Below are 24,517 nucleotides of genomic sequence, written 5' to 3'. Positions count from 1 at the left end.
GCCCCCCCGTCCCCCCTGCGGGCGGCGGCGGGGCGGCGGCGGAGCCGGAGGCGATGGCGGAGGAGGGGGGCGCGGGGCGGGCGCGGGCCGCCGTGGCGCGGCTCTCGGAAGCGGTGGGCGAGCGGCGGCGGAGGCTGGGCACGGCCATGGGGGACGCGCGGCGGCAGCGGCGGCTGCTGCTGCTGGTGGTGTGCGTGGCGTTGCTGTTGGACAACATGCTCTACATGGTCATCGTGCCCATCATCCCCGAGTACTTCGCGGCCGTGCGCGGCGGCGGGGGAGACGGCGGGGACGGCGAGAGCGGCGGTGGCGGCGGCAACCGGAGCCTCCTGCCGGCGCGGTACCCGCCGGCCACGGGGGACAACGAGGACGTGCAGATCGGGGTGCTGTTCGCCTCCAAAGCCATGCTGCAGCTGCTGGTCAACCCGCTCAGCGGCACCCTCATCGACCGCGTGGGCTACGAGGCGCCGCTGCTGGCCGGGCTGGCCGTCATGTTCCTCTCCACCACCACCTTCGCCTTCGCGGGGAACTACGCGACGCTGTTCGCGGCGCGCAGCCTGCAGGGGCTGGGCTCGGCTTTCGCCGACACGGCGGGCATCGCGCTCATCGCCGACCGCTACGCCGAAGAGCCGGCGCGGAGCCGCGCCCTGGGCACGGCGCTGGCCTGCATCTCCTTCGGCAGCCTGGCCGCGCCCCCGTTCGGCGGCGTGCTCTACGAGTTCGCCGGCAAGCAGGTGCCCTTCCTGGTGCTGGCCTGCGTCTGCCTCCTCGACGGGCTGCTGCTGCTGGCCCTGGCGCCGCCCTGTGCCGCGGGGGCGAGGGCCAACATGCCCGTGGGCACCCCCATCCACCGCCTCATGATAGACCCTTACATCGCCGTGGTCGCGGGGGCCCTGGCCACCTGCAACATCCCCCTGGCCTTCCTGGAGCCCACCATCGCCAACTGGATGAAGGAGTCCATGGGGGCCAGTGAGTGGGAGGTGGGCCTCACCTGGCTGCCCGCCTTCTTCCCCCACGTGCTGGGCGTCTACGTCACCGTCCGGCTGGCCGCCGCCTATCCGCACCTTCAGTGGTTTTACGGGGCCCTGGGCATGGCCATCATCGGCGCCAGCTCCTGCCTGGTGCCAGCCTGCAGGAATTTCTGGCAGGTCATCATCCCCCTCTGCGGCATCTGCTTCGGCATCGCCCTGGTGGACACGGCTCTGCTGCCCACCCTGGCCTTCCTGGTGGACGTGCGCCACGTCTCCGTCTACGGCAGCGTCTACGCCATTGCTGATATCTCCTACTGCGTGGCGTACGCCCTGGGGCCCATCGTGGCCGGTCAGATCGTACACACCATGGGCTTTGTGCAGCTCAACCTGGGCATGGGGCTTGCCAATGTGCTCTACGCCCCCGTTCTCATCTTCCTCAAAAATGTCTGCCAGATGAAACCCTCTCACTCGGAGAGGAACATCCTCCTTGAAGAAGGACCTAAGGGACTCTACGACACCATCAAAATGGAGGAGCGCAGAGGCGTGGGCAAAAGCCTGCGGCCGGGGGGTGACACGGAGGAGAATGGCACGGACTCATACCGCAGGGACCTGACAGAGGTGTCTGAGGAAGACTCATCAGACTATGAGTACAGTTAGGTCCTCCCACACGGACTGGGAATGAGGAGGAATGTGTGGAAGAGAGGACAGGGAGAACGAAAGCGTTACTGCATTCCATTTCTGTACTGACGTGCAATATATACAGTTTAGCCTTTGTCATGATGTAATGGCTTTCTTCTTCTAGACTTATTTTAATCAGTATTTCCTTCAGCGTTCTGGTGAGGGGTGGGAGAAATCCTGGGGAAAGAAAACTTATAAGTGATTGTGGGCATCCTTCAAAAAAGGAAGAAGCAACCAGCCTCCCAGCTGGAGTGTGATTGTGCAAAGTTTGCTCAAGCTGAAACGGAGTGTGACATAATGTATATCTCTGTATAAAGAAAAGGGGGGGGCTCGGGGGGGGGGGGGAAGTAAAGCAAAAAAAAATCTGTGTACAATTTTGAATGGCGTATTCAGGGACTTAATAAATCTCGTGTACATATACTTAGATTTTCAGTTGGTTTCATATATTTAAGAAGAGCAACGATCATGCCAGTATCTTACCATTCCTTGGGAATAAACCGAAGCATTGTACTTTTCTTGTGCCGCTCTCCGGTAAGTGCAATATGCTGTGTTATGTTGAACTACGAGAACAATACAATCTGAATAAATGGAACTGAAGGGGATCGATTGTCTTTGTTACGTTGCTGAGGGCTGCTGGAGGGAGGGAGCTCGGCTGTGCTCAGCGTAACCCCTCTGCTGCCAATTCCTGATAACACCGATCCCATCGGTTGCCAGAACCGCCCGGGGAGAAGCCCTGCACTAAACGTGCTCATTCATTCCTCAAAACTCAGATTAACGGGTCAGAGTGAACGACTCTGCCCTGCAAGCACATCGCCGATCACCTAAAAACGGCCCCGTGGTCTCCACTCGTATTCCCGCACAAATTTAGTTTTTACAATTTCAAATTACAGGTATTTCCAGCCTTACATTGCCAGCAGTTACATATCCAACCCCGGAAAAAGCTTTTCTCTGTGCTGAGCGTCGCGCCGATCACTCCGTGCGCGCCCCGATAGGGTCTGACAAAACAAAGAAACGAGGGTGAAGTTTTTCGTTCGTTCCTTCGCAGACAGCGAAAACCTTCGATCCAACCGCAGCGGCACCTGAGGTCGCGTTTGGCTCCGTAGATTTCTCTCGAAATAAAAATAAATCGTTTGCTTAAATTCCTACCTCGTTAGGAAACAAAACAAACGACTTACAGTCTCGGGAAAAGAAAAGAACGGCCACAAACGGCCACGGCGATTCCCGAACAGCTTTCAGCAGTCCCCGGGGGCCGCGAGATGCACAGCCGCCGCCCGACGCTGCCGCTGAGCCTCGCCGCGGTGCCGTCGGGGCGGCCGGGCCGCTGCCTACGGGGCGCGAAGCCGCGAGAAGAGCGCGGCGGGGCTGGCGACGGAGCGGCGGTGGGAGCGGAGACCCCTGCCCTCAGCCGCTTCGCTGTCAGCTGCATAGAGGCGGTGAGCCGTCGCCCCGGGTCCAAGCCCGCTCCCGCCCGGCCGCGGTGCCGTCAGCCCGCGGGCAGCGCCTCCCGCTCCGCTCGGCCCGGAGCTTCCAGGAGCCTTACGGGTGCCAGACCCTAATCGCGGCAGCCCCGGCTGCGCAAGTCGCAGCCTTCAGGGGCTCCCCGAGACGCTCCGGGAGCCTCTCGGCCGTCCCGACGGCGGCTCCGCCGGGACACGGCAGGCACGCGGCACGCTGCCGTCGGTGCCGGCGTCGGGATCGGCTCCCGAGAGGGGCACGGCGGAAGCGGCGAGCCCAGGGCGAGCTGCAGCGCCTGTTGAGCGCGGCGGGAGGGGCGGGAGGGCCGGGCCGGGCCGGGCGGTGCCGGGGGCGCGGGCCGGGGAGGAGCCAGGCGGCGGCGGGGCCGAACCGCGCTACGCACGCCCTCGCCCAGAGGGGACCCGGCCGTGGCGGAGGTACCTTGGACAGAGGCGCCGCGCCCGCCCGGAGCCGCCGGAGGGCACCGAGTCGCAGGTACGGGCGGGCTGTTTCGCCCCGACGGCGCGGCTGCGAGAGTCGGGCGGGGGGAGCTGGGTGACCGGCGGCGGGGCTCGGCGCGGAGCGGAGCGCCGGGAGGTTCACCTCGCCGGATTCCGCTGCGCTGGAGGCACCCACGGGGCCGCCCCGCCGCGCCGGGGGGACGGGAGAGGAGGCGGCTGTGGCGGCCCGGGGCTGGGGTGCGAGAAGGTCTCGGGTGCATCGATGGCGGAGAAGGAGCGGTCCTCGACGGGACCCACCGCTGTTGTGGTCCGTGGGGGGCTCGTGGAGGTGGCGGGGAGGCTCCTGCCTCTGCCGTCGTGTTATGCCGCAGCAACGCGCTCTGCACGCTTGTATTCCTGGTAAGGCGAAGCTTCCTCTTACATGTAGATTCCTGATAACTTTAAGCAGAGGCTCCCGATAACACCGAGAGTGAGGATCAGCAGACGGAGGCTGAGTGCAACGCCCCAGTGACTTTCTATGATATACTAGAGGATGCCTCCTAGGTCCAGCATGCACAGAGAACGGGAGCATTATCACCCAGGCTTAGAGCTATCTGCTAACAGAGAGATCAGAGAGTGCCTTTTGTTGTGGATTTGAGCTGTTGCTCTGAGCTGCAGGGGATGGCTACCGGCTCCCCAGGCTGCCGGGACGCAGAGCCGTCCTGCTAAGCTGCTCACCCTGGCCTTCCCGCTAAGCCAGCTGTAAATAAAACCAGCCAGGATTAATTTTATTTCTTTTTTTTTCCCTCATAACTTTGACAATGCACCTCACTACCATCCGAGTGAGCAACTTTGAAGTCATCTTGAATTTCTGCCGGATTTGCCCTTGTAGTCAGTTTCCTTGTTCAGTGCTAGGCAAATACAGGATTGGATGTGATGCTAAGCTGGGAGCTGTCAAACCAGAGACAAAGCCTCAGTTCATCCACATGACAAAGGAAAACAGTTCACTCAGCCAGCACCACTTAAGTGGGCTGGTTGTTAGCATTACTGTTCACAGACAGTAGGACCTAGAGTTGGTGATATTTACTGCAGTATGACAAAAAAACAAAAACAAAAACAAAAACAAAAAAAAAAAAAACAAGATCAGGAGAGCAAGAACAGAAGTCCCAGTAAATAGCAGAATAGCAACAAGATTTTTCCTCTAGGGTGAAACAGGGTCCCTGAAGACAAAATGGCTGCTCTGCGTGTGAATGCTGCTGGGGAGATGAGGCCAGCACATGTGGGAGCAAACCCCCATATTTCGTGAGCTACAGGACACATCCATTATTTGGAGTGCTTTGGACCAGAGTTGCTATGAGTTGAGCGCAGTGTGATGCAATGAGACCAGCGTAGCACACAGGAGGGAGCGGAGCAGCGCAGCGGGTTAATGTGGCCTTCTGATGAGGGAAATGGTCTCTTATCAGAGTTAAAATCCTGAGCAGATGACAGATCAACATGAGGTGGCTCGTTGCAGTGCCTCAGGGACACCTCTCAGCCTTATACAACCTACTTCCCAGAGCACAGCCCCACTGGCAGCCAGCGCAGGACAGAGAGAGGACAGCAACAGCACAGAGCCTCAGTGGCAATGTACAGGTTGGAGAACATGTGCTGAGGCCACAGAACTGGAACAGCTAAGCCAGCTCCTCTGGACAGGAATAATACACAACTCTCTCTGCCCACCCCTAACCAAAATGCTTCTTTTTGCTTTCACACATTTCCTTTTTTTTTTTTTTTTTTAATCTAAATTGTATTTAAAAGCTACTGTAGAAATGATTCAAGTTCTCTGAATTTGTAGTCCTAAAGGTTTCAGAGAGGAAATACGACTTTATTTCCTACTTAGTCAACATAAGCTTTCTATTTTGCATACTCACAGTGCAAAACAATTACAAAGGAACCTCTGTGACACGCCAAGACCTGTCCAGGCACACACAGAACTCATTCTGCTTAAACCATACCACTGTAACTGAAGGACAGCTACTTGCTGTGGGCTCTACTGTGTCAAAAAAAGTGTGTTTCTCAGTATTCTTGTACAGAAAAGGAATAACAGACATCTTTAACATTGAGAACCACGATAAGAACAGTGCCGCAAAGGCAGATGTGGAATTATCTGCTCTGTCACAGGTGAGTTCTGTGACTTAGGGCAGGTTGAAGCCATCCTCCTGGATAAGTAGCTGCTATTTGAAAAGACTGAGTGGAGCAGCTGAAAGGCAGCGTGTGCCACCATCCTTGGTCACCCTACAGCCAACCTGCCTGCCTAGGCACGCTCCTGGCATCTCCCATCCCAGAAGCTGTGCCCCAAAGCATCCACACCTCTTCAGTTTCCAGCCCCCATCACAGTCCTTTCTGCAGCCTCCACATCCTTAACACAGAGTTCTCAGCACCTCAGTGGGTCTGCGTAACTGTACAGTGATTAATACATTTAAAGGTCATGGGGCTTTCATTTAAAATGGCAGGGGGGAGGGGCATATAAGATCCATAGTTAACTGCATCCTTGCAGTTATCTGAGCTGGCAGAAGTACAGTCACAGAGAAGTCTCCTATCTTTTCCAGTTGACATATAAAAGCAATACAAAGTGTACAAAACATGACACAGAGCACTGCAAAGTAAATCAGAGTGACAAAGTAAACCATGCTCACAAGGGACCATTTATGTGCATCAGCTTGTTCTGGATAAATAAACGTATAGTGAAAGGGGACAAGCAGACAAACAGAGAAAACTCCATAGGGCTCAGATTAGCCAGTTCTCAATGTTGTACTTCTCTTCAGTTTTGCATTCTGAGGCTTGTCTGTGCTTGCACAGGGAATACTTCCAACGTACATTTTCATTATAAATAATGGGTACTGACTGGACTTTAAATCTTCTCTGTTTCCAGAACTGAATTGTGAGGCTCCGAGAGCCCCTGAGTGACTGCAATTTCTGTCTTCAACAAAAAAATCTCAAAGGAAATGCAGGAATGCCTGTTTTAGAAAAAGACATGCAGAAGAAGGAGAAAGATTCACGCAGTAAAGATGAGCCAGTAAGTGACTGTTTGGGGGAAAATAAAAATAAAAAAAACAAAGATATGTTACTTTTAACAGCTGACAGTAAGATTGATGCTGTACGTTATAGTAACTGTAAAGCAAACTCTGTTCTAGAGCTGTTTCCTTTATTTGGGAGAACACTAGTTATCCTGCAGCAGGTTACTATCAGGAACTAACAGTGGTGTTCCCATGTCCACAAAAACTATTGCTCCCTACATCCTTTGAGGAAAACTAGGAAGTGAAAGGTTCCTATACAACAGATGCGCTACAATGCAGTCAGAAAAGGCTTATAATTATTTCTTAATAGTACAGAACTATCAGACTATCATAAATCATTTGCAAGCTGGTTCAAAAGATGTCAGATGCGCATGCCTCTCATTAGTCATCTAAGCCCCTGAAGTTTAAAGCCTTTTTCCTAAGCAGAGCCATGAAATGTGCAATAGCCTTATCAGAAAGGAAGGGCCAAATTCAGGTATTAAAAAGAAATGTGACGCATTTATTTCCTCTGACTGAGGAATGAGTGACAGAACAGATGCCCCGACTACACATAACTTGAAACTGAAAAATTACCATCTTTCTATTTCTGAGACCCAGGCTAAGCTTGGATTTGCATCCAAGTTAGAAACAGGTCACCTCATGACTCTTTTTATGAGTACCTATAATCTTTACTTTCTAGATAGGGAAAGGATAGCTCAGCACTGACTTGTCTGTGGAGGTCACAAGGCAGAGCTGGGACTTGAGCTCAGAGGACACCCACTACCCTCCTCATGCTTCTTTGGAGCATATGTGCCACCCTTCTCCCTCCCTGCATGCAGTGGCACAGCAGTTGGCAGCTTGCCTTGCTCTGAGCAGCAGGTAGGATGAGGTGAGGCCCAGACGTCCCTTCTAAATGAAATCATGCTGTGGTCCTGCAATCCCTTGAAAATCGAACTTGCTTAAGACCTTGGGATGGCACACCTGCAAACCTGGCAGGCATAAAAGGATGCCTGAGAGGGGCCCTGTGCCATTGGTGTTTGCCACTTTGAGACAACAACCTCTGGACAAGTGTTCTCAGCTCCTCTCCCCACCGTCCCTCCTCCAGTGCCAGCAGGCCTGGTGCTGGAACTCAGCTCTTCAAAACGGAGTGGTGACCTTTCCTTTTTCTCCTGTCTGTCCATCTTTCTCATTCTTTCTGTTTCTCTCAATATTGTCTTTTTGTTCTGCTTCTCTTGTAGCTTTGTTAAGTAATTGCAAGACATTTCAGTTTCTTAGGGCTGTATAGTTTAGTCACACAGTTTAAGGTAGATGTCAAGTTAAGAATGCTGATCTTCTAAAATCGTACAGTTTAGCTGCGCAGCTAAGACATTTAATTGTTACAATGTCAATATTTTGGGATAATTGTAGTTTATAAATTCTCACTAAAATTGATTGCATTCTGCATATAGTTTTACCTTAATCAGAATTAAGCAGTAATTAATACAAGATTATTCACAACTCTGGTCACTTCTTCCCTAACAAGAGTAGCATGACAGGTCTATGCTAGTTACGAACAGAAAAGCACAGCTAAATGACGTATCACCCAGCTGAAAAGTTAACTGCCATGCCTATCTCCTTCAGGAATGATGTTTAGAACATCAGACCCTCTTACAATTTCCTGGCTTTCATGGATTACTTCATAGCTTGATTTTCCACTGCCCCCAAATTCCTCTGACTTTTAAATGACTAGTTACACTTCACTTAGTTAATTCTACATTAAAAAAAAAAAAAAAAATCCTAGTTTCCAGGCCTATCAACGAAATGTTCAGTGGCCAAAGGACTACTAGAAAGGTAGCACCACTTCAGTATTTGTACAACTGTATACTGTGTAGTAAAATTCAGGTGCTTCTTGACCTAGTGAAACTCCACTGAAGTCACACAATTACATTTGCAGTGATCAGGCATCTCAACTGCTACAATAGAATTAATGGATTCAAAGAGGGATGCAATATATTTATCAACAACAGAGCTGTCATAAGCTACAAAATGCAATGGCCCTAACCTAAGTCTCCAGCCTGTTCTAATCCACTGCTTGTGGGGAGGTGCAAGAACATATATATCCCACTGCTGGACCTCACTAGATTCTTGTCCATTTCATAAATATGTGATACTGACCGCTGTAGGAGTCTGCAGGGTTGGGCAGACATTGGTTTCAGCCCACAGATTCAGCCATTCTGGTACATACTGGCCTGACTTGGCAGATCCTAAATCAGAGGCCAGTCTAAATCATACACTACTGCAAAAACACTGTTGTGCCAGATCTGGCTGGGATGGAGTTAATTTTCTCCATAAGGGTTCATATGGTGCCATAATTCATAATTTTGTAAGTAACTGCTGGTAACACACCATTATTTTAGGCTATTGCTGAGCAGTAGTTGCACAGCATCAAAGCTTTCCTTTTTTTCCCACTTCTCCTCAGCAAGTAGGCTGCAGGTAGGCAAGATGCTGGGAAGGAAGGACTTAGCAGGGATAGCTGACCCAAACTGACTAAAGGGAGTTTGCACTGCATTCTATTACACGCAGCGTCATGCACAGCAGTTTGAGAGCAGATAGCTATTGCTTTGGAGACTGTATGGGCGTCAGTCAACTTGTGGGAGGTAGTGAGTGATTGCCTGCATCTGTTTTTTCCCTTCTTTTCTCCACTTAATAAGCTGTCCTTGTTTTGACCCAAGAGTTTTCTAACTTCTGGTCTTCTTGTTATCTCCCTCTACCACTTAGTTGAAGGGAGCAAGCAACTGGCTGGGGCCAACCCACCACAGCAGTGTATTTAATATTCACTTTGCCTATCTAGACAAGAACAAAACAGGACAGTTTAGGAACAAGTACAATTACTTACTAGTTTGATTTTTTTGTAATGCTCAGGCAGTGCCTAAACTTCCAGTCCCACCACTACAACAGACCTTACAGATGTACCTACGGTGCATGAAACACTTGGTGCCAGAAGAGCAATTTAGAAAGACCAAGAGTGTTGTGGAGCAGTTTGGAGTTGCAGGAGGCCTTGGGGAATCCTTGCAGCTAATCCTCGAGGAAAGAAGGGAAAAGACAACAAACTGGGTAAGCAAACGCAGATTAGAGAAATAATTGCTGTATTTGAAGTTTACAAACCATTTGTGATGTTGTATGATGTTGTGTATGTGATAACTGCTTTCTTTTAACAGGTCTCTGCAAAACAGGGATCCCATCTGATTCTACCAAAGGGAATGAATATTTCAGACATATTAGGCTAAGGTTTGCAAGCAATGACAAAATCCACACCATTACATTTGTTACATTTTCAGGTCAACAGTTTGTTGAGATAATTAATTGAGAATTAATGAGTCTCAGAATTCATGTGACAGTGTAGGACATAAGTCCTGCAGAATCATAGGATGGCCTAAGTTGAGAAGGACCACAATGCTCATCCAGTTCCAACCCCCTGCTGTGTGCAGGGTCGCCAGCCACCAGACCAGGCTGCCCAGAGCCACATCCAGCCTGGCCTTGAATGCCTCCAGGGATGGGGCATCCACAGCCTCCTTGGGCAACTTGTTCCAATGTGTCACCACTCTCTGGGTGAAAAACTGCCTCCTAATATCTAACCTAAGCACTACATTACATCCTTTTTGGATGTTGCTAGCTTTTCTGCCCAATAACAAGATTCAGTTTTTTAGTCATATGAAAAATGAACTCTGTAGGGCTGTATAAAAAACACCTGAGTCCATCTAGCCATAGCCCACTGCGGTCAAACCATTCCAGAATGCAATACTTTAGGATAGGAATTACCCTTTTAAGTAAGACTGTTGTTTGACATTCATTGTCACAGCGTACTATATGTAGTTACTCTGAAGTATTTTCCTTGTAAAATGTACACACACATACTTATATGTAGCACATAGGCAAGGCCAAGACCTCAGCCTTCAAGAAAGTCTAGGTCTCTTCTTTGCAAGACAGGCAAATTAAACAAGCCATAGATTCCATCATTCCACAAAATTACGGTTTGTCCTGCTTGCATTTGCCATGTAAGAATATATAGAAAGACAACCTCTGTATTGAAGTCCTTCCATCCCAGCAAGGAAAAAACACTCAGTGGTTTCACGGATTTCGTGATATCTTGCAGACTTGCTACCGCATCAGTGAAGTGTTTTTTTCCCTAAGCTCATCTGCTGTGTTACCCCTAGAAAACCTGACAAACTGTTTCTGTCAGAAGTAAAGGCTACAGTGCTGGCAGTGCTTTTAGTTTAAAAGCACTGCTTAATATCTATTCTAGCTGTTTCCACAATCTGAGGGCTTCACCAAATATAGTCCAATTTCATATTCTTATTTGGATCACAGAACTTCGTAGTTTTCACAGCTAACTTAACAATTTGTTAAATGGCATTCCTGTTAACACCAAGAGAAAACTGGTTATTTAACCACCTACAGCATAAAACTTACCGAAGGAAGATGTATAAGTATTTTCTGAAACATCTCAACCTTAAATACTGCTTATTAAAATTAAATATCTGATTCTTAAGATAATCTAAAAGCACTTTCACTTGCAATGTAACTTGCCAGGAGTACAGCTCTAGTCTGTTCTCTCCTGAAGGCTCCAGAGACTGTGGGGGAAGCATCTGTTCTAACAGCAATGAAATATCTCAGAGGAAAACTTTTCCAACTGATGCATGCATCTGTAATTATTTTTGCATAATTTCATTGTTATGTATAGTTACTGTATGCAAAATACTCTGACAGACCATTTCATCTTTTTCTTTAGGAAATCCTCCATTTTCCAAACAATGGTTCTTTAAACCCTTTTCAAACATAAAGGCAGGCTGTAAACATACATCTGTTTTTAATAAAAATTGTTTGAAATGTATGTCTGTCTGGATCAAGCATCAGTAATTTGCATTTGTGTCAACGGACACAGAGGGAATCCTCCAGAGGCCCTGTTCACATGCCAGTATCTGCAGGGCCGAGCCATTAGGCTCACCAAAATTCTTTTCTCAACTCCGTCCTGCATCAGGATGCTCTCTGATAGCTAACAACAGAGCATCTGGGTATTACTGACAAACATTACTGACAAACTTGGATGAATGCTTCCATCAAGTAAAATTCTGCCTGCCTCTTAAATTTATCCCAGTCGCTATTCAGGAGTTATAGTGTCGTACTCAAATACATTTTTCCTGTAGAGAGAAGCAAACAACATACCTAAACCACCACAATAAGGGGCTCATTTGCTCTTTAATGGAACACACTGTAAATTGCCATTGATTGAAAAATAGGATTATAGAATTGCGGCTGATTTCAGCTGAGCTGAGGTCACAGAGCCCAGGCTGAAAATGCTCAGTGGCTCCATTAATCAGATCCCATGCCTGACACTGGGGGCACCAAGCACCCCCACCCTGACTGCCTCTCTACAGCTCACTGCTAGCTTTAAGGCTGCACGTCTCTTTCCTTCTAAGGCTGTGTGTCTCTTTCCCTCCCTCAGGTGTTTAACTACTGGCTGGATGACATGTACCTCAACAACCGGTTGGCTCTTCCAGTCAACTCCAGCCCAGCAATTATCTTTGCTCGTCAGAATTTCAAAGATGTAAATGACCAGCTAAGGTAATGCACTAAGACTTTGCAATTTTTGCTAAATGAATGAGTATTTAAAATACACAGCTTTTGCAAAAGGACAATCAACTTTCATTTAAAAAAATAAGGGCTGTAACCACTAAATGATTTCCCAGGAGAACTGGATTTACTCATACTGAGATCCAGAAATAAATGTGTCATTACTGTTATGTTTATTGCCTGGAAAAAATAAAAATTAAAAAAAAAAAAAAAAAAAAAAAAAAAAAAGAAAGAAGAAGGAGGAAAAAAAGGCATAGCATTTATCATCTTTTTAAAGAAATACTTGCAAGGTGTTTCATTGTATAATTCAAGTAAACCTTTTCCTGATAGGAACAAGAAATACTAATTTCTGACACGTATAAAGGAAAGCAATCTGTAACAAGCCATCACTACAATACCTACCCACCTTGCAAATTGAAACTCTCACGTTAAGTTGTCTCTGCCAGGTGCCCAAAAGGGTGCCAGAAAGACAGGAGATCTAAGAACAAGAGTTCAGAAGTCATTCCTCCCCAGCAGCATGGCTTCTCTCCAGCCCATCTTTCCTGAGTTGTCTTTTCTCCTTTGAACTGTTATGGGAAATTACAGTCATTTCCAAAGGGAAAAGGTAGACAAGTAGCCAAGCACAAAATATACCTCTCCAGGCACCCATAGAACACAGTTCCATTTTTCAGCTTTTACCGAAACATTTTCTCCTTTTACACACTAAACCAGATCAAATCCATTTTCATATAGCACAGTGTTCCTCTTTGCTTTTAGCACTCTCAAGCTGCTCATTACTTAAAGAATTAACTGCTTGTGAATTTATGCTATTATAAAACAGCCAGCACCCTGAAGACGATTTGTTATTTTCACATTTTGCAAAGACAGCCAGTGTATCTCTTTACTTTAAACACAACTATAAATGCTTCCATTCATTACTGACCAAATTTATTGTGCACGCAGCTTTCTAAAAACTTCTGTTTTGCATTTTCTAATGCACGTGTTTTAATGAGGAAATATTTTTCTCAGAGCTGCCCTTTCACACAGCACAAACAGCAGTGTCAGGAAATAATACACATGTCTACAGCACCGTAGAAAGAATATCTCCTTAGGAAAGGAAGTACTCTAATAAATTGGACAGCTTATGAGTATAGATATCGAAACCCACATTAAGGATTCTATTAGATATTCAGCCTCTGTTCCCATTCTCTAAATAAATGCTTCCAGGCTTGCTACTCTGGTAATTTAACCATTTGAAGGGACCATCTCTAGGATTTCATATTTCTCTTGACATTAATTCATTTAGGTTTTGGCCGTAGGCAACGGGCTTCTATTGCCAAGCCAGAGGACTTTCTTCCTTATGCTGTGTCATCAATCATTCAGGCTCTCCTCTGTCCCTCAGAAACCGTCCAGTGTCACTGAACGACAAAAGACTGATGGCAATTCTATCTGTTACTTGCAGGTTTGCTGCCAATCTTATTTCGGGTGTGCAAGACTATAAAGCTTTACTAGACAGGTAAGTAGCTTGGAAGGGGAGCTGCTGTTGGACTATCTACAGGGCTTCTGATTCAAGGGTGCTCTAACATGCCCAAAGCCAGGCTGCATCACACCTCACCAACATTTGGAAGGGCTGGGGCTCTGGCATGGCTGCTTCAGGGATTCTTTATGTCTTTCTGCTTTATTACTGCTTGGGGAAGGATGCTTTTTGACACTTGGCAGTCATCGCTTGCGCAGCACAGCCTAAAGGGCACAGACAACCTGTCTAACAGAACTAGTGAGTACACACCAGGAGGGGTGTGCTCCCAAGGAGCAGCAGCAGAGCAGTAATACAGCCTGCACACCCTCCCCAATACTGACCACCTGCTAGAATGCCATACCTGCTATGTATGAACCTCCCGTTCAGAACATCAGCCCCTCTCATCACCCTCAAAATAAAAGAAATAACACATTTCACCAGAAAAAAGAAGCCTCACCACAGACTGTTTGCTTCAGTATGTGACAAAAATTTAAAAGTTCCATATTCTATTGATGCTTTCTGTGTATAAACACAGGATGAAAATCCATTATATTTTAAGTCATGAGGTAGCTCAGAGCAGCTTGTGACAACATGTTACGTTTTTCAACCTCACTTAGCGTGTTCCAAGTTCACTGCCTACTGAAGAGCAGAAGTAGTAGAGAGCCAAGGACAACAGACACTGCCTTGTAAGTGGAGAAGGGATCATTTTCCTGACTGGAAATACAACAGGCCAACATGGTATTCTATAACCAATGCTTATTTAGATGAGGAAAACAAAATCCGTATCTTGTATGAACCAGAAAAAAGAAAAAGAAGGTGAAAGGGTTGCTTGATTTTTCACTTCAGAAGTCTAACAACTGCTCAGAAAGTATGGAAGAAGTACTTATCTAAGATGTGGTTTTGTCCAAGGTATGCAATGAAACCACACAGACCACTGCAGATGTGTGATGAGGTACTATTGCATATTAATGTACTTCACTGCATCTTTATATAACAGCGTCTGTGATAAGAAGCCACTTTGCTCAACCAAAGAATGATCTACATTCTGATTATTCAGGTCATACTGCACAAGAGCCAAAGACTCCTGCTATCAGATTTGCTTCCCTTAGATCGATAATCATTTAAGTTCTCAGTGGAGTATCCCTCATGTTGTTAGTAGCAGTTGCTCTTCAGCCCTTCTGTAAGATTATGAGGACACCATACTTGTAACATTTTTAGCTCCTCCTTGCTGTTAAGGACTTACACCAGTGAGTCTACCTCTATCTTCTCTTGGGTCATCCTACATGTAGAAGCACACAATCCCAAACCCAGGTGTTTAGTTTTAACAGTGCAGATATTCCATGCAATTGCCAGGATAAAGTCTTTCAAAGCAAGCCTAACTTGCTCCCATAAGACAGTCATAAGATCTTAGACATCTAAATCAGTATAAGGTTTTTCAGCCTCATCAGTCAATGTCAATAATCCCTTTCTTAGCTGCTGCAAATACAGATTGTCTAATCTAAATCTACCACACTAATTCATTATTTGTGAGCATCATAGATGCTTTTTAAATCTCTTCAGTACTCGTGCTAAATAGTGTGTTAAATAGGAGATTTCTGCATTATACAGAATGTGGGAGAAGTGAAATACTAACAAACCTGTTTTTCTGATGAGAAAGAAAAAATGTTAAGCAGCTGTTCAAGGAAGTTAAGTGATACAGAGACTTCAACAGCCAGGAACTGAAATGCATATCCCTGGTTTAGAACTGCAAAAGTTCTAAAAAAGGCTGTCAAACAAGATAAAATAGCATAAGATGTTACACTGCACTAGCTGCTTGACCATAACCCTCCTCATGTGCTGCTTTCATAGAATCATGGAATTATAGAATGGCCTAGGCTGAAAAGGACCACAATGACCATCTGGTTTCAACCTCCTGCTACGTGCAGGGTCATCAACCACCAGAGCAGGCTGCTCAGAGCCACATCCAGCTTGGCCTTGAATGCTTTGCTCTGGTCCCTCTCTGGCAGGCCTGAAGCTTTGTCTTCTTGCTGAGGGAAAACCTCTACATCACAGCATCTTCTTCCCCCTGTGGTTTCTGCAACCTCTCCTGAGTGGCAGCACCATTATTTCTTGATGCAGTGTCAGTGAAATATTTTACAATCCATAGCCATAATTGTGATAACACTTTTTTTTTCTTGCCACTAAAGAAGCCTTTTAGGAAGTGTGGTTTCCACATACTTTCCATTAAAGAGGGAATGGCGTTTTCAGCATTTATTTCCCCACAGATGTGAGTAATGATTAGCACATAAGTGGCGCTCTCTGGAAAACAGATGTGACTTCTGCATTGCCCCAGTCATTTCTGTTCACCAGGTGCAGACCTAGGGTCTGAAGGTACACCTTCTCTCACATGCTCAGTGCAGGGCTGCTGCCACTTGCACTGAATTTCATCAGTACTTTACTTTTTAAGGTGCTACATTTTTTCCAGCTGTTCTGTTGCTGCTGGCTTCTGTCTGGGCAAGTTTCTGGGGTCCCTTCTTGGGAGGCTTCCATTGCAAAGCTGCTCCTGATGTGCTTTTTTTTTTTTTCCATTTGAACTAGATGATAATGCAACTGCCTAATGAATATGCATGAGGCTGCCAGGAATGATATATTTAACTTTAGTATAGGAATTCATCTATTTCCCTTATACTGTAATCTCATTTTATTATTCAATTTGTGTTATACCTGATCTAATTGTAACAGAACAAAGGACAGATTAGATTTCTTTTCCTTTCTGTCTCTCTCTCTCCCCCCTCTCCCCTCTTTTTCTCTGGCTTTGTTTTCCTCCTTCTCTCTCTCCAGCCATGCTTTACCTGTTGATTTTGCTCGTGGACAGCTGTCTGGTCAGCCTCTCTGTATGAAGCAATACTATGGACTCTTTTCTTCCTATCGTCTTCCAGGACATACCAAAGACACCCTTGTGGCCCAGAAAAGCTGTGTAATGCCAGAACCAGAGCACATCATTGTTGCTTGTAACAATCAGGTAAATGGGTGTTCTCTTATAATACCTTTCTATTTTTCTTACTTTCTTTAAATTCACTCAAGAAGAGTTTGATCTAATTACTGTTCAGAAACACAATTAGCGTGCTATGTATGAGCTCTCTTCTTACCAAAGACTCACTGTCAATGTTTCCAAAAGATGCTTCTGCAGCATTTTTGTCCCACATTATGTTCCAAGCACAATGATGCAGAAAAGAGGAATGTGGCAGAATTCATTTGCTTTTTCACTGAAACAAAAATGTTTATTAAACAGAGAAGAAACCACAGAGGAAGAAAATCTTATTAGAATGCATTTGCTGGAAATGTTCTTCTTTTGACAGTCAAGTCTTGGCACACAATGCATGACATACATACCACCTGCTCTTGCAGGGGGGACTAATCTATGCCTGCAGAAGTTAGCAGAGGAGCAGGCAGAAATATTAAAGCATTAGAGTGAGTCTGTCCCAACCAGTAAATCCCCTCTGGCTGCAGAGTACATGGCCTGGGCAGAGTACCATATAACTCAGCCAATGTGTAATGCTGGAGCATACTTTGCCTGCAGCCCCCCTTTGAATAAAGGGCTAGATCTTAGCAAGCCCCTTTCCCAGGAAGTCCTGCTCTTCACCTCAATAGGAAGTTCTCTAGGTTCATTTTAAACAAATAATATTATGCAAATTATTTACGTGCTTTGTGGTTTTATCTCCTCAGGTGCTTTTTAGTTTATTCATATAGCAAATGTTTTGAGTCCAACACAATCGTGCAAGTCCCCTACAACCATTGTTGTCAAAGCCCAGCAGTGCTGAGAAGTAATGTTTTTGTTCTCTGTGGTCCTCAGGCCTGGCTCTCTAGGCAGACTTCAGCACATCAAGGACACGCAGTGAAGGCAAAATGCCAGACAAGTAATGGTCCAACTCACCTGTGACTGTTCTTCTGACTTCTTTTTTTGCAGTTTTTTGTTTTGGATGTTGTCATTAACTTCCGTCGTCTCAGTGAGGGAGATCTTTTCACTCAGTTACGAAAGATAGCCAAAATGGCAGAGAATGAAGAGGAAATGCTGCCTCCAATCGGCTTGCTGACGACTGATGGAAGAACAGAGTGGGCAGAGGCCAGGACGATCCTTATGAAAGGTTAGCAGCAGCAATCCCAGCTTTCTCTTCTTCATCTTCTTGCTCCTCTTCCTCCTCACCATCATTGCCTTTCTTTGCTGGGAGTGAACCTTACAGCAAATATAAGACTGAATGTGCAGCCTCACTGCTGAATTTGTCTGGCAGGAGGAATCTGAATACTTGTAATCATTCAGATGGACGTTACAAGGAAAGCAGCAGATACGGTTTGACCTTATGGCTGTGTACCTTTAAGTATTACTCCATGTAAGCAGTGCTCGCCTCATTCTCTGTTCTTCATCACATAAATTGCATTACATCTGATTTTGTGATTTGTCTCTTTCTTCATATCCATTACATACCAATAGGAATGATGTACCCTCTTAGCTTTTGGCAACTCTTAGAAATATTTTATCTTTTCTAACAAAGGCATGTAAAAGTGGAGCAATTATTGAATCTAGCTGTGCACTCTCTTTGGTCATTGGAGAAAGAAATTATCAAGACTCATTTACTCAAATCTTAAGTCAATATCTAAGAGAGGTGACAACAGTCATTTTCTGTGACTAGTTACCTCTCTCTTCCAACAATAGGCAACAATTAGCTGTCCTAGATGCTGGCCTTTGAAACATGAAAATAAACAATGGCATCAGTCACTTCTATTGCTTTGCATATTATAAATTTCACCTTGAGGCCAAGTGACATAAATGCTGTATTTTTGCTATTTTTTGTGACTTTGGTATTCATCTCTTCTGTGAAAAATTTTAAACCTTTACCCCCAATTTAGCAATGCTGTTGGAAAGTTTTCTATTTCACCAATACCCTGGAATATACGAGAGCTGCCAATATTCTCAAAATAGTTTTTTTTAATCATCTCAAGAAGACCTTCCCTTTTCTTGTTCCCAGTTTCCTGTTCTTACAATGATGTAAGATAGATGTTATCTATAGAACTATATACACCTACTCATAGATTAACAGTAGACATTACAGCTTAACAGTAGACACCAGATATAACAGTAATTCTTCTGTAAGGCTACAAAGCCTAGAAATGGTGAGAGGTTATTAAAATTCTCACTGATGAATGATACCAGAATATATAAACCAGAAGATTCTTTGCCCTTCCTAGAATCCACATGGGAAACACAGATCTTATATCCCATAGTGCTCTCCTAAGCTGAATGTCAGTTTGCATCACAGTAGCTTAAAGAAAGGTAATGGAGAAAATATTATGACTTTTTTTTCCTAGTAAAATAACAAGCTCCCAACCCGGAGCAATTCACAGTGGAGGTCACTCCCTACGCACATGAATGTTAGTGCTGATGAATTCTAGTGTGTGTGCACTCACAATGAAGAAAGCTCAGAAATATTGCCTTGTTAGACAGTTGACTCAGAGGCAGCTTCTGTCTAATCTTTGTTAAAGCGATGAGACCCATTCTGTGAACAGGGAAATTAGATATTCAGAGCTGCAAATTTTGACATAATTCATCAGAGCTAAAATGCATTTGCGTCCAAGAATCTCACCTCTTTGGATTGGCACTGGACATTATTCCTCCAAAATGCTTAGCAATCATTTAATTCTCTGAGATCGTCATTTTCTTTTGAGCCCATTAATTCTGCACAGCCAGACTCTGTCTAACTGTTTAGCTGCTGTTGTTGTCAAACCTCCTGCTAGCAGAGCTCTCACTATCAGGAGTTCCACACTTCTCTGTTCGCCCATTCAGCAAAACATTTGCTTGTTGTACTTCCCAAATAATAAGCAGAATAAAAAGGTCCAATTTATCTGAAAGAAATATCCCAAAATGGCAGACATGGTGTGGTTAAGTCAACATCACAGGGGAGCTACACAGCAAGTAACTTAGAATGTTAGCCAAGGCTAGAAGATGAACCTTCAAAAACTCCAGCCCCTGTTGGTGCGCTTCCCCACATCTTACTCCTTGAAGAGCTGAAAACCATGCAGTCACCATTCTGCTCCTGCCACTGTATGTGCAAATTCAGATTTGCATGCATTTTCCTGGTGGAGTCCAGCTCCTGATGACACAAGAAAGTGTTACCCAAGTAAAAGCCAGCCCCTCTATCTGCATTAGCATCTGCTGCCCTTAAAGATGATAGTCATAATTTTGAACAAACAGCATTAAAACTCAAAACTACCTCCTCTCTTTTCTTCTCCTACTCAGTTCAATATTTAAATGTTTTGATATACAGATACTGTGAATGACGTAAAGGAAAAAACTGATTGTACAATTCAGAATTCTCTTCTGAATGTTCTTTCTAACCAGAGAATATTTCTTCAGGGTCGTAGTTTCTCTGAGATCATGAGTGCTGACACGTCATCAGTAGTGTGAATTAATGTGGAACTGAAGTCAGTGTCCAATTTCTTCACAAAACATTACATATCCTAAAATCCTATATCACAGGGATTCTTCATGGCAGAAATGGCGGTTGGAGCTGATGATCCTTGAGGTCCTTTACAACCTAAGCCATTCTTTGATTCAAGCCATTCTGTGAAATTCATTTCATGTATTTTTAAAGAACAGAGGATTTCCAGCTAGTTGTGGTCTCTCTAGAGGTTGATTTGTATTCTAATCAATAGATACATAAGATGAATACCTAAGCTCTATTTTGGATGGTAATCATCATTAAAGTTGTAACCACTGAATTCCACAGAAGTATTCCAATGAAATATCACCAGCTGCAACAAGCCTGTAGTCAGAGCCTTAGAAAATGGAAGCATTAAAAAAAAAAAAAGCACAACAACAAATAACCTCGCTTTCTTTAGATCATAAACATTTTACCTTCATCATATGCCTGCTCATTTTATTCTCATGTCCATTTCTTGTTTCTGATTTCCACTCACTGTACATGTTTAGCCTAGGTTAAAAGACAACAGGCATCTTCCTTTCACTTATATAGCGAGGACACTCTTTCCATTTCACACCTACCATTTTATCTCTTTTTACTGCCTTGCACTCACATCAAATAACTCATCCTTTGATTACAATGTACTTCTAGCAAGACAATAAAATTACTAGTTGTTATAACAAATACCAAACTTGCAGTCAGTGAACTCAATTTTGTGAGTCAGTGAATTCAACAGAGTAAATCCAAAGCCAAAAAGAGTAGTGATTTTTCACCACTGTATTAATCCATGCTAGTTTCTCTGTTACTTGGAACTGAAAAGTTGTCTACACAGACAGTAATTCTGTGAGGCAATTTCACTGTGCAGAAAGCAAAACAAAATGAGATTTTTAAACGTAGTGTTATTTGTTTTTCACTGTCTAAGCTTGTAATGTGATACAGGTTTCATCTTCAGGCTTTTTTCTCTTCATATATATATATATATACATCCTTATGTATGTATATCCTGTATATATTTAAACATATATATATATATATATATTTAAAACAGGAGAAAGGAAGATTCCTGTATTTTAATGAAAGCCCAGGTAAACACCTAATAATTTATTTTCAGGGCACACTTTCAGGTAAAACAGTGAATACCTTCACACTTGCAGCTAAATAATGTTTGCAATCCATCATCATTGTAAGGGGAAAAAAAAGCAAAAAAAAAAAAACAAACAACAAAACTAGTGAAACTTGCTATGTTGTTTCTGGATTACTTGGCATTTGTCAAACTATTCATTTCAGTGATGAAATTAACCAACTTAGTTAAGCAGCTGAAAAAAAAACCCAGGTTCTTCAGTAGTGAATATTACAGCACAATTGCAATGGTTCTGCACTGGGCAAGGAAAGACAGGGCCACTCAGGAATGAATACTTGAACTTGCAGAGCTTATAAAGGGGACATATACATGGATCTGCATAAACCCATTAGCAGAGGATAGGTCTTCTAAGAAGGTTTCGAAGGAGCAGTGCACAGGTTGCTCTGAAAGTAATGCCCCCTATTTATTTCATAGAAACAAAGAGAAAAATAATGCTGTCTAATGGAGCAAATTCTCAGCTACAAAACACTATTTTCACCATAGTCAGCAGCATTAGCTATGTTTTTTTGCCAGCAATGAGCAAGAGCCTGCTGAAAAATCTGCATGGCCATCCAGGACCCATCTTTCACATCACAGTTGCCACTGCTGAAACACATGAGCCCATGGCCTCACTGTACTCACATCCCCTGTTAGGTCCCTGTAAATGCTCAGAAAGCATCGATGAATGTCAATGACTGCCATCTTTTTCCACGTGGATGAATTCAATTCCACACCTTAGCTTCATACACACTTCCATGTCGGACGCCATTCTGTCAGAATGCCCCTCTGCTGCCATCTGTCACACAGCAACAGCACATAATGGAATACTGATGGGAAGGTTCAACCTGTACTGCCATCCCACCAACATCCACCTCTGATGCCGTGAGTCAATATAGAAGAGGAAGAGACATTACTTTTGAAGCAGCCTTCCTAATGATCCCAGCAACTGTTGTTTTACAAACACAGTGAGTGTTTTTACTGCACTCAGACTGCAGAACAAACCCAAACTAACCTTCAAAGCAGAGGACGTGAATTCATACAGCAATAGGGGCTGCTATACTTTGAGTATCACATCTGAATTTGATCCAGATCTTCTCCTTTTTTTTTTTTTTTTTTTTTTTTCCCCCTTTTTAATCCCAAAACCCCAACAAAGCAAAAGCTGATTGGCCAAGTCAGTTATGTGCATTAGAAAGAACCAAAGAAAAGAAATGTCTTCCAGGGGTTCAGGTGTTACTCTGGTCCCTTCTACTCAAGCTATTGTATGGTCTTCGGATTCAACTCTTTCTGAAATATTTATTTTGCATCCCAAGTCATGGTTCATGAGTTCTTGTGCAGTTCATTGTCTGCTCTATGTGATAATTTTGTCTGTGTTTGATCCATTCTCTGAGTATATTTTTTCTTGAAAGAACATCTTTTCACTACTTTTCTGCTTTTAACAGATCTGATCTGAATTTTATTCACTCTAATACCTAGAGTCAAGCTACCCTGAAGTCATATGTCAGAAAAAGGGCTTTGTGTCTGTCAATGAAGTGTGGGCAGCAGCCACAATGCACTATCTATAAAGTCATCAGATAACAGAAAGCGAGACACTGATCAAATTGTGAGCAGTTTGTAAATCACCACCCAGATTTTCCTCTAGGTGCCTGTCCACAAATACCAGCAGCTAAGATACACAGTGCAACTTCCATTCATGCAGATCTTCTCAGTCTTTGCATCTGTGGACTCAGAGCATCAGTGGAATAAACACAATTACTCTCAGCCCAGTAAGTGTCATATACTAAAAGAACTTTATGGCCAAGAGCACAGGGAGACATATCAGTCTTCTGAATGCCTTTGAAGACAATTCACAGAAGCATCAGTGTTCTATGTGATGTGGGGAGACAGACCACCAGCATCTGGTGCAGAAAGTTCAGGCTACCCACGTACCCCATAAGTTAGACCAACAGATATCATCTTTCCATAACCTGTAAGAGGTCACAGCCCTCTTCTTCCTTCAGAGCACTGCTATCTCTTATCTTTCCTTTTCTCACATTTGTGCTCTTTTCCACTATACTGCATCTGACCCTGGAGGATATCAAGCACATATTTCTTTCCAGCTCCTCACTAACCAACATCACTCATTTCCAAAGGTACATTTTTTTCTTGTTTTGAAACATGCTTTCCATATTTGCAAAACCTAAACATACGTACATTTTGAAATTGCTCTACCCATAGAAGCAAGTGAGATAGGACAAGAAAAAGAAACAGAAGAAGTTAGAAAAGTAGTATATTATTCAGAAGCACTCAACTGATAGAGGGGAAGTGAAAGGTAGCAACATGCAATTTGAACAGTACTATGACCAAAAATTAAATCTCACAGCCTGATTGATGGATGTTTCTTTTCCCATGTGATAATGGCAACATACTCAATCCAGAGATTATTTACTTTGCAAAAATAAAACATCAATGACAGGAAACAGAAGGTTTTAAATGCAACAGCAGCATTCTGTACTGTTCCTTGTCCTGAAAAAAGTTTTAACATGAAAACAGCACGAAAACAGCATGGGTCCTACTGCTCCATAGCAGAGCAGTGTGGCACAAGCACTTGAAACTCTCCATTTTGCACCTTTCCTCTCTCTCACTGTTATGTACAGATCAAGTAACCTTCCTTTGCTTACAGCAAATGAGAAATTCAGAAAACTAGAGGCAGAAAAAGAAAGTGAATATTATTGAATCGCATGAAAGAGTCACAGAAACAATTTAAAACATGAATTAACGTCTTGATGTAATGTTTCCTTGCACCGAGTTTATACGCTGCTGATCAGAGCAGCAGTCAGGTCAGATCATTAATACTGCCCAAGCCTGCAAGGTTCCTGGCCAGTCCTGCACTACAGGTAAGAATAGGTGAACGTTTTGCTCTTTTATCCCTAGACTCCACTAATCGCGACTCTCTTGACATGATTGAACGATGTATTTGCCTGGTGTGCCTGGACAGCCCAAGCGGGGTGGAACTCAACGACACAAACATGGCGTTGCAACTGCTACATGGAGGAGGCTACCATAAAAATGGTGCCAATCGTTGGTACGACAAACCTATGCAGGTAAAAACCTTACAGTACTATGATATTGCACACGGTGAAGATCTCCAGTCATCTCTGTGGAAGGGAACACTTGGAAGCACATAGGGAAGAGCTGGAAGTGATGTCAGCATCCAATAAGGCAAGGCTGGGGCAGAGAGCAGAGGGAGAGGGAAATGAGAGGGAAATGAAGGAAGGACCA

At 44.6% G+C, this 24,517-nt stretch overlaps 2 protein-coding genes across 2 annotated transcripts in view; both read left to right on the top strand.

Annotated features, from left to right (window-relative positions):
- The first annotated feature begins 53 nt into the window (after positions 1-53).
- SLC18A3 (solute carrier family 18 member A3) lies at positions 54-1,906 on the top strand. The gene has a single exon (XM_042818784.1). It carries the CDS (start codon positions 54-56, stop codon positions 1,626-1,628), a length of 1,575 nt encoding a protein of 524 aa, XP_042674718.1. The 3' UTR covers positions 1,629-1,906.
- Positions 1,907-6,536: 4,630 nt separating this feature from the next.
- CHAT (choline O-acetyltransferase) overlaps positions 6,537-24,517 on the top strand; it is a 30,870-nt gene continuing 12,889 nt past the window's right edge. The window contains exons 1-7 of the mRNA XM_042818682.1: positions 6,537-6,599; positions 9,481-9,672; positions 12,062-12,180; positions 13,631-13,684; positions 16,505-16,685; positions 17,631-17,808; positions 24,170-24,339. Coding sequence (XP_042674616.1) covers positions 6,537-6,599; positions 9,481-9,672; positions 12,062-12,180; positions 13,631-13,684; positions 16,505-16,685; positions 17,631-17,808; positions 24,170-24,339 — 957 coding nt within the window. The remainder of the gene's footprint in view (positions 6,600-9,480; positions 9,673-12,061; positions 12,181-13,630; positions 13,685-16,504; positions 16,686-17,630; positions 17,809-24,169; positions 24,340-24,517) is intronic.

This window comes from Centrocercus urophasianus, unplaced genomic scaffold, assembly GCF_019232065.1.
Source record: "Centrocercus urophasianus isolate 14NV4802_14NV808 unplaced genomic scaffold, USGS_Curo_1.0 seq_17, whole genome shotgun sequence".
NCBI classification, from domain to species: Eukaryota; Metazoa; Chordata; class Aves; order Galliformes; family Phasianidae; genus Centrocercus; species Centrocercus urophasianus.
This window is presented reverse-complemented; position numbering and strand designations above follow the sequence as displayed.

Excerpts from the sequence above, each read along its gene's own strand:
- SLC18A3 (XM_042818784.1), top strand. The coding sequence starts at position 54 with ATGGCGGAGGAGGGGGGCGCGGGGCGGGCGCGGGCCGCCGTGGCGCGG.